Source organism: Chiloscyllium plagiosum, chromosome 26, assembly GCF_004010195.1.
Source record: "Chiloscyllium plagiosum isolate BGI_BamShark_2017 chromosome 26, ASM401019v2, whole genome shotgun sequence".
In the NCBI taxonomy this organism is placed as follows: Eukaryota; Metazoa; Chordata; class Chondrichthyes; order Orectolobiformes; family Hemiscylliidae; genus Chiloscyllium; species Chiloscyllium plagiosum.
Genome location: NC_057735.1, coordinates 42771262 through 42787880, shown reverse-complemented (window position 1 = coordinate 42787880; position 16619 = coordinate 42771262). Strand labels below are relative to the sequence as shown.

Genomic DNA, 16619 nt, shown 5'->3' with positions numbered 1-16619 from the left:
CTCTCTCTCTCTCTCTCACACTCTCTCTCTCTCTCTCACACTCTCTCTCTCACACTCTCTCTCTCTCTCACACTCCACTGTCACACACCTGTATGTATGAACTTAGGTTTGAGGGACAGCTATGCTGCAAAGGCCCCTACTTCCCTTGTCACAAAAATTACGATGTTGAAATGTATGTAGATTCCACAATTTACCTTTATTTTAGCTTTAGGTTAACAGCACAGACCAGGTTTCGGTCTTTAACAAGAACTAACACTTAGTGCAAGTAAATAATCTCTAGCCGCAGCTAAGCAATTTTGAACAGTCAGCATATACGTCTACTACTTAAAACTCTTGGAAACACTCTCTGGCATGTATATTTGCATGAATGAACATCTGGAGACAAAAATGGGTGTTGTGACTGATTGGGAAGGCAGTTCAGTAGTTCCTGTTCGTTGAACTTGCTGAAATTATTCTTGTGATGGTTTTAACACTTTGTCGACCTTCCTTCTGTGGGTGCTTTCACTTCTTTGCAGAAGCAAGGGGTGATTGATCCAATTAATTGTTTAATTGTTCACTAGCATTCATGACTGGATTTGGTAGGACTGCAGAGCTTGGATCAGATCTCTTGGTTGTGGATCACTTAGCTCTGTCTATTACTTGCTACTTATGTTGTTTAGCATGCAAATGGTCCTATTTGATTACTTCACCAGCTTGACATCTCATTTTTAGGTACGCTTGGCATGCCTTCCTGTGCTCTCCGTCGAACCAGATCATAGATTGAGTGGGGGATATGCCAGGGCATGCGATTGTAGATGGTGCTGGAGTACAATTCTGGCTGTCAGTGGCCCAAAACAATTGTCCAGTTTCCTTACTTAACAAGCCAATTTTAGCCAAGTACCTGAAAAATCACCCTTTGGTTTTGTGAGTTATTCTTAGTACTCCAGGCCAGATTCTTTCACATTAACATGGGTCAAAGGGTGCCTATTGTGTTCGTAAGGAATCTTACCCTTGGCGATCAGCTCATCTCCCTAAGTACAGGGTTTCTATGTGCCTTTTACATTAGTTAGTAAAAGGTACCTATTACCAAAAATATTTGTGGTAGGCCTTTGCTTGAATAAGAATTTTTTTTTGAGCTTGACTTTAACTCTGTACTTTTCCCCACATGCATCAATTAACGCATTCCAGTACTTTGTTGCCAATTGAAGTAGAGCAGAAACAGATTTTCAGTTTAAACATTCTTTGGATGTATCTTTATAAAGGCTTTTTTAAAACTGTTATCAACCATATTAGGAAAAGTTTCCCATTCATGCTAATTTTTTTAATTTCCCTCGAGTGTCAGAACCTGAGGGGTGATCTTCTGGAGTTTTATAAAATTGAGGAGTATGGATAGGATAAATAGACAAACGTCTTTTCCCTGGGTTGGGAGAGTCCAACAACAGGGCATAGGTTTAGGGTGAGAAGGGAAAGATTTAAAAAGGACCTAAGGGACAGTTATTTCTCATAGAGGTAGTGTGTGTATGGAATGAGTTGCCAGAGGAAGTTATGGAGGCTGGTACAATTACAACACTTAAAAGACATCTGTATGGGTAGATGAATAACAAGAGTTTAGAAGGAAATGGGCCAAGTCCTGACAAATGGGACTAGATTAATTTAGGATATCTGGTCGGCATGGACGAGTTGGACAAAAGGGTCTCTTTCTGTGCTATACATCTATATGACTCTGATTCTGTATAATAAAGCAGCAATAAGTCAGCTGAACCATGATAAATTTGACCTAAATTTAATCAAAAATACAGTCTGTTACTAATTAGAGCATAAAGGAAAGAATAATATTGAAAGAATATTATGCTAATTTTACATCTGGCAGATTTTTTGGGGAATGTTGGGCTTGCAGAATAATGTTACTTGTTCCAATATTAGATTAGGAGTAACTAAATTCATTTCATGTAAAGCCATCAATAGCAATTTGATGCTTCGATTCACCTGAAGCATTCTAACTTGCTATTTTGGGACAATGCAGTTCTGACCTGATAAAATCAGGGACATTTAATTTTGAATCATCCTGATTTGAGTGTAATTCAATTCAATCTGTAGTTCAAGTGCTCAGTAACCACCATATCATCACTGTTTTGTGTTACTTTAAATTTTGCAATCTCAAAAATCTGAATTTGAATTTCTGAGATTAAAATTAACCTTGGTATGATGATTGTAATATTGATTCTTCCCCTTGTAGCAGATCTTGGATTAAAGTTTGATTCTTTGCTACAAACAAGATTATAATTTTCATCTTTTCCTTCTGAATATTGTGATTGAACGTTTCACCAGCAGTAACTCTCATGTTCAGTTCTGTATTACACTTGTGAATACTTTTGTCCATTTCTGGTTTCTGTATCACTAATTTGTAAGCTGTATAATAAGGGAAGGCCTGATGGTATTATCGTTAAACTTGCAATCTGGAGACCTGGGTTCAAATCCCACTGTGGCAGATGGTGAAATTCAATAAATTTGGGGCAATTCAATAATAATTTGGAATTAAAAATCTAATTACGAGCTTGAAACTATTGTTGATTGTCAGGAAAAACCCATCTGGTTCACTTATGTTCTTTGGGGACGGAATCTGCTGGCCTACATGTGACTCCAGGCCCCAGCAATGTGGTTGACATTCAACTGGGCAATTAGGGATAGGCAGTGAATGCTGACCTGGCTAGTGATGCCCACATCCTTAAAAGAATTAAAAAATAAAAGCTTCAAACACTGTTCAGTGTTAAGTTTTATTATTGAGGAACGATCCCTGAATTCCAGTAATACTTGGGATGTTATTATCTGGTTGACACTTCTTTGAAAGAAAAGCTGTTCAGAAGACAAGAGCAAACAAAGCTTCATCCCTTTCCTTCAGATACATTGTGTCAAGGCTTTAGTTACTTTATCTTTCGTTGAAAGTGAACATCAAGAAGTATACCAGATCAGAGAGACTCCCAAAGGGACTAGGATTATAATTTCCCACAATAATATGGCTCTTGCACTACATTCTGCACTTCAAACAAGCATGTACTTTGGAAATATCAAATTGATATTACTCAATTCTATGTTTTGATTGGTAAGTTAATGGTAGTTGTGTTTTATGCTCCTAGGGGATATATAAAACTAGGGAATACAATATTTTCCATTTTGTGCGTCCATTGTGTTAATAGAGTGCTTCTAGGTCACGTTTTGCACATTTAAGAGCAGAACGAAACTGCCTATGTTTGTCCCAATGTTGTCTCAGCTTAATCTCTCAGAATTCCGTTAGCTATTTGCCATGTTGGTCAACTATTGACTTCTCTAAAATTGCTAATTTTACATCTGGCAGATTTTTTGGGGAATGTTGGGCTTGCAGAATAATGTTACGTGTTCCAATATTAGATTGAGAGTAACTAAACTCATTTCATGTAAAGCCATCAATAGCAATTTGATGCTTCGATTCACCTGAAGCATTCTAACTTGCTATTTTGGGACAATGCAGTTCTGACCTGATAAAATCAGGGACATTTAATTTTGAATCATCCTGATTTGAGTGTAATTCAATTCAATCTATAGTTCAAGTGCACAGTAACCGCCATATCATCACTGTTTTGTGTTACTTTAAATTTTGCAATCTCAAAAATCTGAACTTGAATTTCTAAGATTAAAATTAACCTTGGTATGCTGATTGTAAGTGTACTTCTTACAGCTGTAGCTCCTCTGGTAAAGCTCAAGGTACAGAAAGGGGGATCTCAGTCTTTCGACCAGACCAAGTCAGAGTGAAGCAAGAACCTGGCACAGAGGATGAAGTGTGCAGCTTTACTGGTGCTTCTGTAAAACATGAACATTTAGAAGATGGTCGGAGAAGCGCTTGTATGGTAAATTTGAACTAACTTGTGGCTTAATCAAAAATATTTGTGGTAGACCTTTGCTTGAATAAGAATTTTTTTTTGAGCTTGACTTTAACTCTGTATTTTTCCCCACATGAATCAATTAGCACATTCCAGTACTTTGTTACCAATTGAAGTAGAGCAGAAACAGATTTTCAGTTTAAACATTCTTTGGATGCATCTTTATAAAGGCTTTTTTAAAACGGTTATTAACAGAACCTGGTTATGTTCCTGTGGATAAATTCATTCGTAGTACTTTCAGAGAGCTGCTGGTGTATATTTCATGGTTGTGTATACCTAGCTGACGACTAATATATTGTGTTGCTTGGAAGCAAACTGAATAAGATATAAGCTTGATGAGCTGTAGGATCTAGTATCCTTGTAAATTGTACTCTTGGCTCCTCCTGTAATGGAGCTGTTGACTCGTTTGAACCTACCTCCACCAAGTATGTTTTTCGGGCTCTATACCCCTCCTCTGCATTGCACATATGTAATAGATTTTGGCTGCATAGCAAGTCATTGAAATTCCGTTTTTCACAAACCTTATACCACTCTTTCCTGTTGTGATTTTATTAAAAATTGGCAATGCTTATAACTAGTCACCCAGTTGTTAAGAAAATTACAGCTGAAGAGTAAAAGTGGGGAGGAATTTGAAGAAGCATGTCACTGTTCCCGTCCGTTCTCCTCCCCCCCCCCCCCCCCCCCCCCGGTTACCCACTAACCCCATTCAACCCTTCCCCCGTCTGCCCCAAGGTCTGTCCAACACGGCCCGTATCTGCCCCCAACCCTGTCCAACACCGCCCCCTATCCATCCCCAACCCACCATCTAAACCCGGTCCAACATTCCATGAAGATAATTCAATTTTCTAAGTGCAAAACTGCATATTTTATCAGACATTTTATTATTTGTTTATAAAGAAGACAGAAATTCCCACAGAAAAAGAGCAGGATTCAAAGTGAAGTTAACTGCATTGTGACTTTAGGCTTTGAGTATAGATAACGTACTGATTTGTGCCCGGGCTAGCACTCTAAAAGCACAGTCATCCTTTCTGTTTTGTAAAGATCATGGAAGTTAAAGGAATTCATTGCATTTTGAATATTTCAGAAAAAAAAACTGGGACATTGACATTCATGTATTTGACCCTGAGGAGACCCTGAATCGTACTTTTGGAAATGGGAAGTAGGAGAGTAGAACCTACAGTTTAGTATTTCAGATATTGCCATAATAGTAAAAAGACATTTGCAATGATTTTTGAACAGTTTTTAAAATCCGATGTATACATTTTGCGCCCAGAGTGTTTTCCATGTAGAGGCTTCCAATAAGAAGTGAAAAACATACTAGGTACTTTACCGCAAGGAGAAGGGGGAGATATAAGCTCAGCTGCCTTGGTGACCATCTCAAGTGATCGAAGCAGTTTCCTTGGAGTAGCTTTGGTACCTGCACCCTTGGACAAAGAATGGGCTGCTGAGGCTCTCTTTGGGCCTAAGAATGGAAGGGGAATTAAATTTCATGACACTTGTATCTAACATTAATTGCAGAATAACCCATGCGTTTACCTCTAAATTTAGATGAGCAGTCCTGAAAGCAGCTTGACACCACCTCTTTCCAACAACTTGCACTCTGAGAGTGAGACTGATATTGAGGGGCTTCGGCAAGTTGAAAACCACGTGAAGTTGGAAACTTTTGACAAGACTGGAAGTTGCAGGCAACTGAATAATACCGTAAATGGAAAATCACCAATCCGTAATTTTGCGCACCGCTCACCACGAGCTGGAGGGGACAACAGCAATAATAAGGACGAAGACCCTAATGAGGATTGGTGTGCTGTATGTCAGAACGGTGGAGATCTACTGTGTTGTGACAAGTGTCCAAAGGTTTTCCATCTTGCGTGTCATGTACCTACACTTCTCAACTTTCCTAGGTAAGTCTATCCTGTTCTTAACATTCTTATAGCGGCAAACTTAAAATTTAGAACTTTAGCTATACCGCCCGTTTTTAGTAATATTTTTTAATACTTAAATTGAAACAATGGATTTTATTGCATTATCTGTGCATCTAAGTTCAACTGTATGAGGCATGTGTCTGTAATCAAATTTAGCTCTTCACATTGAATATAGATCTCCCCTAAATTGTTAGTTAGGTACATATAACTGAGTGCCTGAATGTTATGTTGTTGGCTTGTGTCGTCAAAATATATTGTTTATTTGTTGCAGTTTCCTTTCTTCCTTAAGCAGGAGAAGAATAGATCATAAGACCGAAAGGGATAGAAGCAGAATTAGGCCATTCAGCCCATTGAGTCTGCCACACCATTTGATCATGGCTGATATATTTTTCAAACCCATTCTCCTGCCTTCTCACAGTAACCCTTGACCCCCTTCAAGAACCGATCTTTCCCTGTCTTAAAAACACTAATTTGACCTCCACAACCTTATGTCACTTAAGTTCCACAAAGGCCCTACCCTCTGGTTGAAGATACCCCCCTCATATCTGTTCTAAAAGATTGTTCCCTTCACTCTGAGGCTGTGCTCTTGGTCCTAGCCTCTCCCAATCAGATTTGTACACAATGTGATGAAAAACAAATGACAGAACCTCAGGACGAATGCTTCTGCTTGTGCTCCCTCAACCAAGGGAACTTCCTGTCATCCTTCATGCATTATCATAGAATATTCAAGAGTTCATTGCCAAATTCTGGAAATGTTTGTTTTGTGTCATAGTACAAAAAAAAAGCACTTTTCTCATTCTGTAAAGAAAAAGTACTCGAAATAAAATTCTTTCTAATGATTAAAACCCATACAGAAACTGACCATGGTGATGAAATCAACATGTGTTAAAAAGAAACACACTAAGGAAATCAAAACATTCTCTGGGCACAGGTGATGTGCACGTGCACCTTAACTTGTTAAAGTGTTATATCCAAATTAAGCAGGTAGAAATATAACAACAAAACAAGTAAAACTTTGGACCAAAAATGAGAAATGAAGTAAAATGAGAAGTCTAAAAACACAGGAGGAAGATATAAATACGGAACGTAACATGTGTAAGGAGTGCTATGACAAATAGAACCAGAGTCATGCAGTTTGGCAATTTTGATCTAAACGATAATTTCTGAATTATTCTGCCCTGGTAAGTTCTCCTAACTTTTGAATCTGAGGTTAATTAGGCTGTTTGCTGATGCTAGAAGGTATTATAATGTCTTTTACAGTTGATTATTGTAAGATTCCTATTTACCCAGAATACTGAATAATTAAAGGTCACTTTTACCCCCTCCTCTTTATTCCCTCTGAAGTGGGGAATGGATCTGTACATTTTGTCGGGACCTGTCGAAACCAGAAGTGGAATATGATTGTGACAATCTGCATCACATAAAGAAGGGAAAAACTGGACCAAGCCTGGCTCCAGTTGACCAAAGGGTGAGTCCTATTTACTGAGAGAAAAGTTTATTCTCCTTTTCAAATTTCTCATTTTTCCTTTATTCAAGCTATGTAGCAGTATGATACTGGTAAGCAATTAGTATAGATAGCGTGATTAATGAGTGTACATTTGGACGCTGAGGAATGCCGAATTTAATATGAAGTATTTTTAAGTTAAAGTTGCGATCCTAAATGAAATAGAGAACTGGAAAAGAATTAAATAGTAATTTAAAAACCTACTGAGGATGTGTCATCAGTAGGCAGGAACTGTTGATTTGGAGAGTTATTGCTTGTGATTTATAAGTGACTTTATTGTGGAAACTAAATGTAAGTTATTTTCCCCATGTTCTGAATCTAAGTTATACTGTTTAAATTTTGTAACATTTTGTAAAAGAATTTGAAACACTTGTAAAATTTGTTTTATTTGTGCATCAACTTACTATCATTGAGAAATATACGTGGTATATGTTGATATGAGTAGGTAATGAATTGAGCATCATTATTACAAGCAGAGTCATGGAGAGAACTTAGAATAGTGACTTCTTAATTTTGGAAGAATGGACTTGTAATTTGCAAAATTAGTGCAATATTCGTAGAGAATTAAAGGAAATTGAAAACTAACCAGAGCAGTAGATTATAAGTCAAAATTACAGTGAGATTTTGCAAAGTCAATTTTGCACTTAAATGCTGTGTTCAGTACTTGTTTAAAGGTTGTAAAGGAGTTTACAAACATTGCTGAAAATAGAGAAAATACAACAAAGCTAAATCTAACCATAATGTGCTCGGAGGAAAGATTAGAGCAGCCAAAACTTTGGTTTTCCTGAAAGATAATCATTAAAGGAGAACCTCTCAGGCCATTGTTGAACTCAAAATCAGTAGGACAAACTGTTATCATTGAATATTATTTTAAAGTCAGTGGATTATTTAAATTAATAGAAAGTAAATTAATAATGTATATTGTAAGAACTAATTTAATTATGAAATGTTTTAAATCTGCCAATTAGTTGGGAGCAATGATTTAAAAATATTGAAAAGTGCCAAAGTTTAAGAATTGGGGTTTTAATGAGAGTCTAGTGATTGTGCTTCTCATCCCAACCTAAGTGGGGTTTGAAGAGAGTAGAGGAATATAAGAATATTAAGGGTAGTGATAAGAAGCAGAGTTGAAGTTGGAGATCATCCATGATCTTATTGAATGGCAGAGAGGGCCTGAGGGACCTAATGGCTCTTTTCTATTTATTTTGTTCACATTTTTGTATCTGAAACTTTAGATTTTTAAATGATCAAGTTTCTCAGGAAACTAATTTCAGGAACAAACCATATACACATAGTTGTTTACAGACCAACCTTAAAATGTTTTGCAGCTTCATTGACTGATTTTTTTGCTTTTTTTTTTAGAAGTGTGAGCGTCTCCTGTTATATCTTTATTGTCATGAAATGAGCATCGCATTCCAAGAACCTGTTCCTTCCTCTGTAAGTGTCTTGGCTTGTTTGTGAAACATTTCTACATTTTAATACCTTTTATGTTAAAACAGCTGTTGCAATGGAAATGCTGTTTCATTAATAAGCTAGTTGCTAGAGAACCAATCTTTTGTGCTTTCATAAACATTTATTTACAGTTATAGACTACAAACACTTCCAAACCCAGCAAATTCATTTTAAATTAGTATTTGTAGGACCACAGTGAAACCTCAGTTAATGCCCACCTCTTGCCTAAATTTGAATATATTTAATATACAATTAGTAATATATAGTGACTTAACTATTTTTAATCATCCCCGTGTGGTAGATGGACTTGAACTTGACCAGTGTGGCCCAGAGTTAGGGATGCAACTGCTATGCCAGAAGAGCTCCGAGTAGTGTCTAAATATAAATTGATTTATCATTGTTGTTAAACCCTTGATAGGTGTAATGGTGTATTTAAGACAATGCTTCTGCATTGTCTACCACACTGTGTATCTTGCTTAAAAGTTGCTTATACACCCATCCTCCATGCTTTGATTCTGACTAATACTGCTAACTTATCCATCTTAATGCATAGCTTTGTGCATTTGCTTATACAACTATGTACCATATCTAGATTCTGGCACCTAAGAACGCATTCACCTTCAGTGTCAGGGTTCTGAGTGATGTTTCTAAGGGGAGATCTAAATGGAAATATAATGAAATAATGAAGATTTTTGTGTGGCTGTGTTTAGATTGCAATGTCTTCATTTTTCATGAGGGTGGCATTTTGTGCTATGATTTCAATTGGTACTAGCACCCATTACTTCACCCATTTGAGTGGCTATTTTTTCATGTGTAAACCTTTATGGGGAATTTGACAGGCTCTTTTACTTGGAATGGGATATTGAAGTTGATTCCAACTTTACTCAATTACATATTCTTTCTAGTAGAGGTGATTAGAAGGGAACTTAAAACTGTCCTCACAAACTAGTATTGAAACCTGAGATTTATTTGAGAGCATTTAACATTTTCCATTTACTGATTAGCTACCCAGTTCTTCAAAAACCAAGCTATTTGTAATTTTTGATTCTTTTCAGTATATTTGAAAAGATCTCTTGGATCCTTTGAGGCTGTGTTTATAGTACCTCCCACTAGTGCAAATACTCTTGAAATATGAATTAATTTCAATTCCTTTCCTATCCCCAAAAAATACATAACTTCTAATATATTGTTTTTCAATCTCTTTGTCAAATGTCTAGAATAGCTGAAACTTAATTTCTTTGACAAGGTGCCGCACATTAGGCTGTTGCATAAGATAAGGATGCATGGTGTTAGGGGTACAATATTAGCGTGGATAAGAGGATTGGTTGATTCACAGGAAGCAAAGAGTGGGGATAAATGAGTGCTATTCTGGCTGGCAATCAGTGACTAGTGGTGTGCCTCAGAGATCGATGTTGGGACCGCAATTATTTACAATTTATATCGATGATTTGGAGTTGGGGACCAGGTGTATGGTGTCAAAATTTGCCGGTCACACTAAGACGAGTGGCAGAGCAAAGTGTGCAGAGGACTGTGAAATTTTGCAGAGGAACATAGATACATTGAGTGAATGGGCAAAGGTTTGGCAGATGGAATACAATGTTAGTAAATGTGAAGTCATACATTTTGGTTGGGTTAAAAGCAGAAGGGTAGTGTTCCAGCTGTACAAGCTGCAGGTGAGGCCACACCTGGAGTACTGTATGCAGATTTGGTCTCCTTAAGAAAGGATGTACTGGCACTGGAGGGGGTGCAGAGGAGGTTCACCTGAGTTGATTCTGGAGTTGAGGGGGCTGGCTTATGAGGAGAGGCTGAGTAGATTGGGATTACGTTCATTGGCATTCGGAAGAATGAGGAGGGATCTTTTAGAAACATAAATTATGAAGGGAAGCGATAAAATAGAAATAGATAGGCTGTTTCCACTGGTAGGTGAGACTAGGACAAAAGGGCATGGCCTCAAGATTAGAGGGAGCAGATTTAGGGCTGAATTGAGAAAAAACTTCAAACAGGGGGTTGTTAATCTATGGAATTCCTTGCCCAGGGAAGTAGGTGACGCTATTCCAGTAATTGCTTTCAAAGTTAAGGTAAATACTTTGTTTAAAAATAAAGGATTTAAGGGATATGGTGAAAACGTGGGTAAGTGGAGCTGAGTCCACAAAAAGATCGGTCATGATCTTATTGAGTGGCAGAGCAGGCTGGATGGCCTACTCCTGCTCCTTGTTCTTATGTTGTTAATGTTCTGAAATTGCATTGGAAGAACTGCTAATCACAGTAACAAGGGTGGTGGGGTTGCTGGCATAAACCTTCTGCATTTATTGAGGAAACAAAAGACTAAATAAATTTTGAACTTGTGCATAGCTATGATAACACAATTAATTCCTCTAGTAGAATCAATTTGTTTGAAGAGATAAAGCAGTTACAATGTAATTTTTACAACAAGTCCTTACAACCTAAACTCAAATGTCTCTTTATAACTTAGTTTTAAATAATTATATGTTGGCAATATCCTGCTGCTATTATTCATAACTTAAGCTTTAATTAGCACTATTCATGAATAATTTTAGTATTCTAGCTAATTCAATCATGTACGGTGACCCCTAATCCCTTTCATCTCTTCTCTACATTAACTAACAAATTGTGCTTATTGTTTCTGATTTTTTTAGCTCTCAATTAGGGATACCCTACAGTTTTTTTGGGGAATTATGAATTCAGTGTCAGCTTTTGTTTAGTTAGTTGCACTCATGCTTCTATGTCAGAGAACCAAGAGACCATGGAGTGTACAACTAAAGAGGCTGCATGGCTTTTGAATGTGATGTGGAACTGACACCATTTCAGGAAGACTGGAAAAAACCTAAAGTATTTTTTAATGAAAAGAGCAGTGGAGTCATCACTTGTCCTGACCAGTATTTAACCCATTGTCAATTGACAAAAATAGATTATCTGGTTATCACATTGTTGTATCTGGGAGTATTCTGCATTTCCTACGTTACAACTGATTCAACTTTGTCACTATTTCATTGTTTTCCTCCATTGGTAAACATATTCCATAAATATTTTCCTTGTTAAATAACCTACTGTATTCAGGTTGCTTCCATTGCATGTTACCTCACTGCTCTTGTGTTTTGGATTATTGACATGACCATCTCAGAAACAGAGAACAGTCACAACACAAAATGAAGTCATTTAGCCTGTTGTTATCCTGCCAGCTCTCTGCAGGAGCAATGCAGCTACTCCCTCTCTTAATGCTCCCCTCCCGTAGCCGTGCAATTTTAGTTTCTCTTCTCAGAAAGTTATACAGTTCCACTTTGAAATTACAATTGAATCTGCCTTCATGATCTCCTGGAAGTGCATTTCACGCCCTGACTAGTAGCTGTCTAAACATTTTTTCCTTCCTATGGCATCTTTTGTTTATTTTGCTAACCACAATAAATCAGTGTTCTCTAGTTCTTGACTGTCCCTCAACTCTAGGATCACTCATTGCTCTAAAAGCTAGGAGCAGTCATGTTCTTTGTGCTCCTTACTGTAGCCTTAGCAGCATCCACAGTTAAACTCTTGGCACTATGGAGCCATCGTTAGCCTGCAATTTGACAATTGCCTGACAGTTCTGAAAATAGCATGTCCTCTCTTAATCACTTTAGCTCATTATGGCTGAAGAGCAAGTATCTCTTGGCTATGATAGCCTTCAGGTGACTCTTCCATGGATTGAGCACTGCGCCCCGTACTGCCACCCACCATTTTTTTATTGCTTCTCATTCTCCAACCAAAATATCAGTTTCTCTGCAATAAACTTCATCCGCCATATATCTGCCCATTATGCTAACCTGTCTACATCAATATGCTTTTGACAGTACCCAGTAGTTCCAAGTTTTGGAATTGACAAATTTTAAAATTTTGGTCAACGCATGCAAGTTTAGATCATTTTAAAAATGCCAACTATTTTAGGAACCTTTGTGCCTTCCTTCAGTTTAGTCCATGTCCTTTAAACCTATCACTCTCCATACCTCAATGGTATGCGCTGATTTGAGTACGTGATTTACCAGTGGCGTGGTCATTCATCAACATAATTGGCTGGTATATATAGAGCTCAGATGGATCATCTTATCCTGTGCGAAAAGCTATCCACTAACTATACAATCAATCTGAAAAGCAAATACGTCCCAAGCTGCTTTATTCCATGGCCATTGCCTTAACCACCACCACCTTCAAATGGCCATTCCATTCTTAGCTTGAATCTTCAATGCAAAGAGCTTGACTCTTTTCTGCTGAGATATGGGCCACCTATCTTGCTGCCCTTTCTACTTTATATTTTTATATAGTTTCTCTCCTCCCTGTTCTTCCCAAGACCACTTCTCATCCATGAGATCCACCACCTGTTTCTTTTGTCCTAAACCCTATTAATGCTGATATCCAGCTTAGCTTTTTAAATCCCCATACTTACTAAAAAGTTTTAAATTTGTCAACTGCCAACCCACACACTTCCTCAAAAATCCTTCAAGTGAACTGTCACCATTTGAACCTTTTCTAGGAAGTAATTGAACTTGTTATCACTTCCCAATTTGATACCCAATTCTCCCTCAAGAAATCTGTTATGTTTGTATTCCTCGTGTACCAAATCTGCACAAACCAGTTTTGCAAATGATATCCTGTGACTATTGTGTTTTAGTTTTTCCCCTCAGAGACCTTGGAGTGCAGGTTTATAGCTCCTTGAAAGTGGAGTCGCAGGTAGATAGGATAGTGAAGAAGGCATTTGTATGCTTTCCTTTCTTGGTCAGAGTATTGAGCACAGGAGTTGGGAGGTCATGTTGCGACTGTGCAGGACATTGGTTAGGCCACTGTTGGAATATTGCGTGCAATTCTGGTCTTCCTATCGGAAAGATGTTGTGAAACTTGAAAGGGTTCAGAAAAGATTTATAAGGATGTTGCCAGGGTTGGAGGATTTGAGCTACAGGGAAAGGCTGAACAGACTGGGGCTGTTTTCCCTGGAGCGCCGGAGGCTGAGGGGTGACCGTATAAAGGTTTACAAAATTGAGGGGCTTGGATAGGATAAATAGACAAAGTCTTTTCCCTGGGGTTGGGGAGTCCAGAACTAGAGGGCATAGGTTTAGGGTGAGAGAGGAAAGCTATAAAAGGGACATAAGGGGCAACCTTTTCACGCAGAGGGTGGTACGTGTATGGAATGAGCTGCCAGATGAAGTGGTGGAGGCTGGTACAATTGCAACATTTAAGAGGCATTTGGGTGGGTATATGAATAGGAAGGGTTTGGGAGGATATGGGCTGCGTGCTGGCGGTGGGACTAGATTGGGTTGGGATATCTGGTCGGCATGGACGGGTTGGACCGAAGGGTCTGTTTCCATGTTGTACATCTCTATGACTTTATGACTCCCATGATTAATTTCATAACGTCTGCAATACAGTTAACTGTGTTTTTCTGATGCCTCTTTTCCCACTGGCCAATTCAGTGCTCCTTTCCTGATTATCTGATTGTAGCTGGAGCTACAATCAATAATTTCTGCTCTAGTTTTTGTATTGCTTCCTTCAGACTCTTAAATATTTGTATCTGGCACCCTCCCACGTCTTCACATGATGCAACATACCCAGACACTGCATCATCTTCGACCTGTATCTCGGCACCACTGCATGCTTGAACCATTAAAATTTTATTAAAAATGTGTCCAACATTCAGTCCTGGATAAGCTATAGCTTTCTCCAGCTAATCAGAGGGTGGCGCAAGTCATTGCCTTCCCTCACCATTACCTTTGCACCATTGACACCTTGAATTGCCATCGTATTGGCCTCAAAGACTGTTTGCAATCTTTTTTTTTAATCTAATTTGAGATTGTGACCCTTGTTATGAAGGCACTTGATCAGTTTTTTATTCAGGGTTCATGTTAAAGGATCATGGACAGTGATTCATTTGGAGTGCTGAAGAGATTCCTGGACATTCTTTATAAAGAGGACATTGGGAATTTTTTTTAAAGGCACTGGAAGTCTCATGGCTGAATCTAATTGTTTGAACCTGTCTACTGGAAATGGTTTGGAGTTCAGTTAGGGGTAAGGCTTGCTTTTTAGAGAGAGCAAAACAGAGAGCAAAATTACTCAGCTGTTACTTTGGTTCTCTTAGAAAGACATTCTGGAGAATCCAGTGAAAGAATTTTTTAAAATTGTTCTCTGGACAAATCCTTGGATTCTCAACAATTCCTGGGCTACCTGTGTCTGCAATAGCCTCAGTGACAACTGCCTTTGTTTAGTGATATCCTTCTACCTGTTTCAGACTCTGAAACCTGTGGTGAATATTACTGCAGCCTACATTTACCTTTTTTATTTTCAGAGAAAGTTTTTTACTGTGTTTAATTGGGGCCATGAATTCAGAAACCTGGTTGATGAATCCTTTTTATTTGAAATCTATATAAAGCATAAAATTGGCCATTTTGATAATTAGGCAAGTAATTTAAATTTATGTTGTGACCAATGGAGTGATGGGGCTGGAGAGTGACATTGTTCTCTTCAACCTCAGTTGTAACGTAAATTTGTTGTCCAAGATGTCCAAAGCTGGGAATGTGAGATTATCATTCTTTTAAAGGCAATATCCACAGCCCAACTATTGAATATGATGGAGCACTTGCAATTAGATATGAGACTAACGCCTAAGAAGCTTAAAATTCATAATCTAGTGGCCAAAAAGTTAAGATTGTAGTGGAAGAACCAGAGGAATGGGTAGAATTGGAAGAAGGCAAAGTTATACTGGACTGAACAGGTTTAGTTGGAAAAGAAAATGTTGGAGCTAGAATTTGAGTGGTGAAGGTAAGAGCATTTCATGGATAGGGAAAGGCAAAAAAACACATTCAAGAAGCTGAGACTAAAATTACAGAGAAAGGCATAAAGGAAGAAAAATAGATGCCTCCAGCTTCAAGAAAAGATCTAGCTCCAGTCCGAGAACGAATGGGAGTTGTTTGAAAATTTGATGATAGTTATTACTTCAAAAGAAATGCATCTAAGCAGATGTGGCTAAAACATTGCTTCTTGTAAACAGGTTGATGAGCAAAGCTAATAAAATTATGCCATGCTTTCAGAGGAAACCTTACAGATTGAAATGGCAAAAAAGTTTATTATCTGTGTACATGTATTCGTCCCGAAAGCTTACAGACAAAAATTTTGGATTTTGTGAACCAACCTGAGCAAAGGTGTATAGAATTTGAAGGCATTAGGCAGATTCATCCAATAATAAAATTTAAAGCTAGAGGCCACATGAACATAACAGTGCAGCACAGGAATAGGCCCTTCGGACCACCTTTTCTGTGCTGACCATGGTATTCTAAATTAATTCTATCTGCCTGAATTTGGTTTGTAACCCTCTTCTCTGCCTGTTCATATGTCTGTTCAAATGCCTCTTAAATTTTGCTTTTATATCTGCTTCTACCACCTCCCCTGGCAGTGCATTCCAGGCACCTACCACCCTGTTTGTAAACAAACAAAAACTTGTCTGGAACATCTCTCTTAATCTATCACCCCTCACATTAAATCTATGCCCCCTAGTATTTGACATTTCCATTTTGGGAAAGAGGCTCCATCTTATGATTGTATATACTTCTGTAAGGTCACCCTTCAGCCTCCAACATGCTAGCAAAAACTATCAAGTTTGTCCAACCTCCCCTTTTAGCTAATACACTCCAATCCAGGCAACTTCCTGGTAAATCTCTTCTGCAGCCTCTCCAAAGCTTCCACATCCTCCCTATAGTGCAGTGGTAGTGCAAAATACTCCAAATGTAGACTGACAAGTACAGCGGCAATATGATTTGCCATCTTTTATAATCAATACCCCAACTGATGAAGGCAGGCATACCATATGCCTACTTTACT

At 38.1% G+C, this 16619-nt stretch overlaps 1 protein-coding gene across 2 annotated transcripts in view; it reads left to right on the top strand.

The window, feature by feature from the left end:
* Nucleotides 1-16619, top strand: part of trim33 (tripartite motif containing 33) — a 146629-nt gene that overhangs the window by 114584 nt on the left and 15426 nt on the right. For both annotated transcript variants that reach the window (XM_043716996.1, XM_043716995.1), the window contains exons 14-17: nt 3692-3860; nt 5442-5794; nt 7160-7283; nt 8679-8753. In XM_043716996.1, the coding sequence (XP_043572931.1) occupies nt 3692-3860; nt 5442-5794; nt 7160-7283; nt 8679-8753 (721 nt within the window). The remainder of the gene's footprint in view (nt 1-3691; nt 3861-5441; nt 5795-7159; nt 7284-8678; nt 8754-16619) is intronic.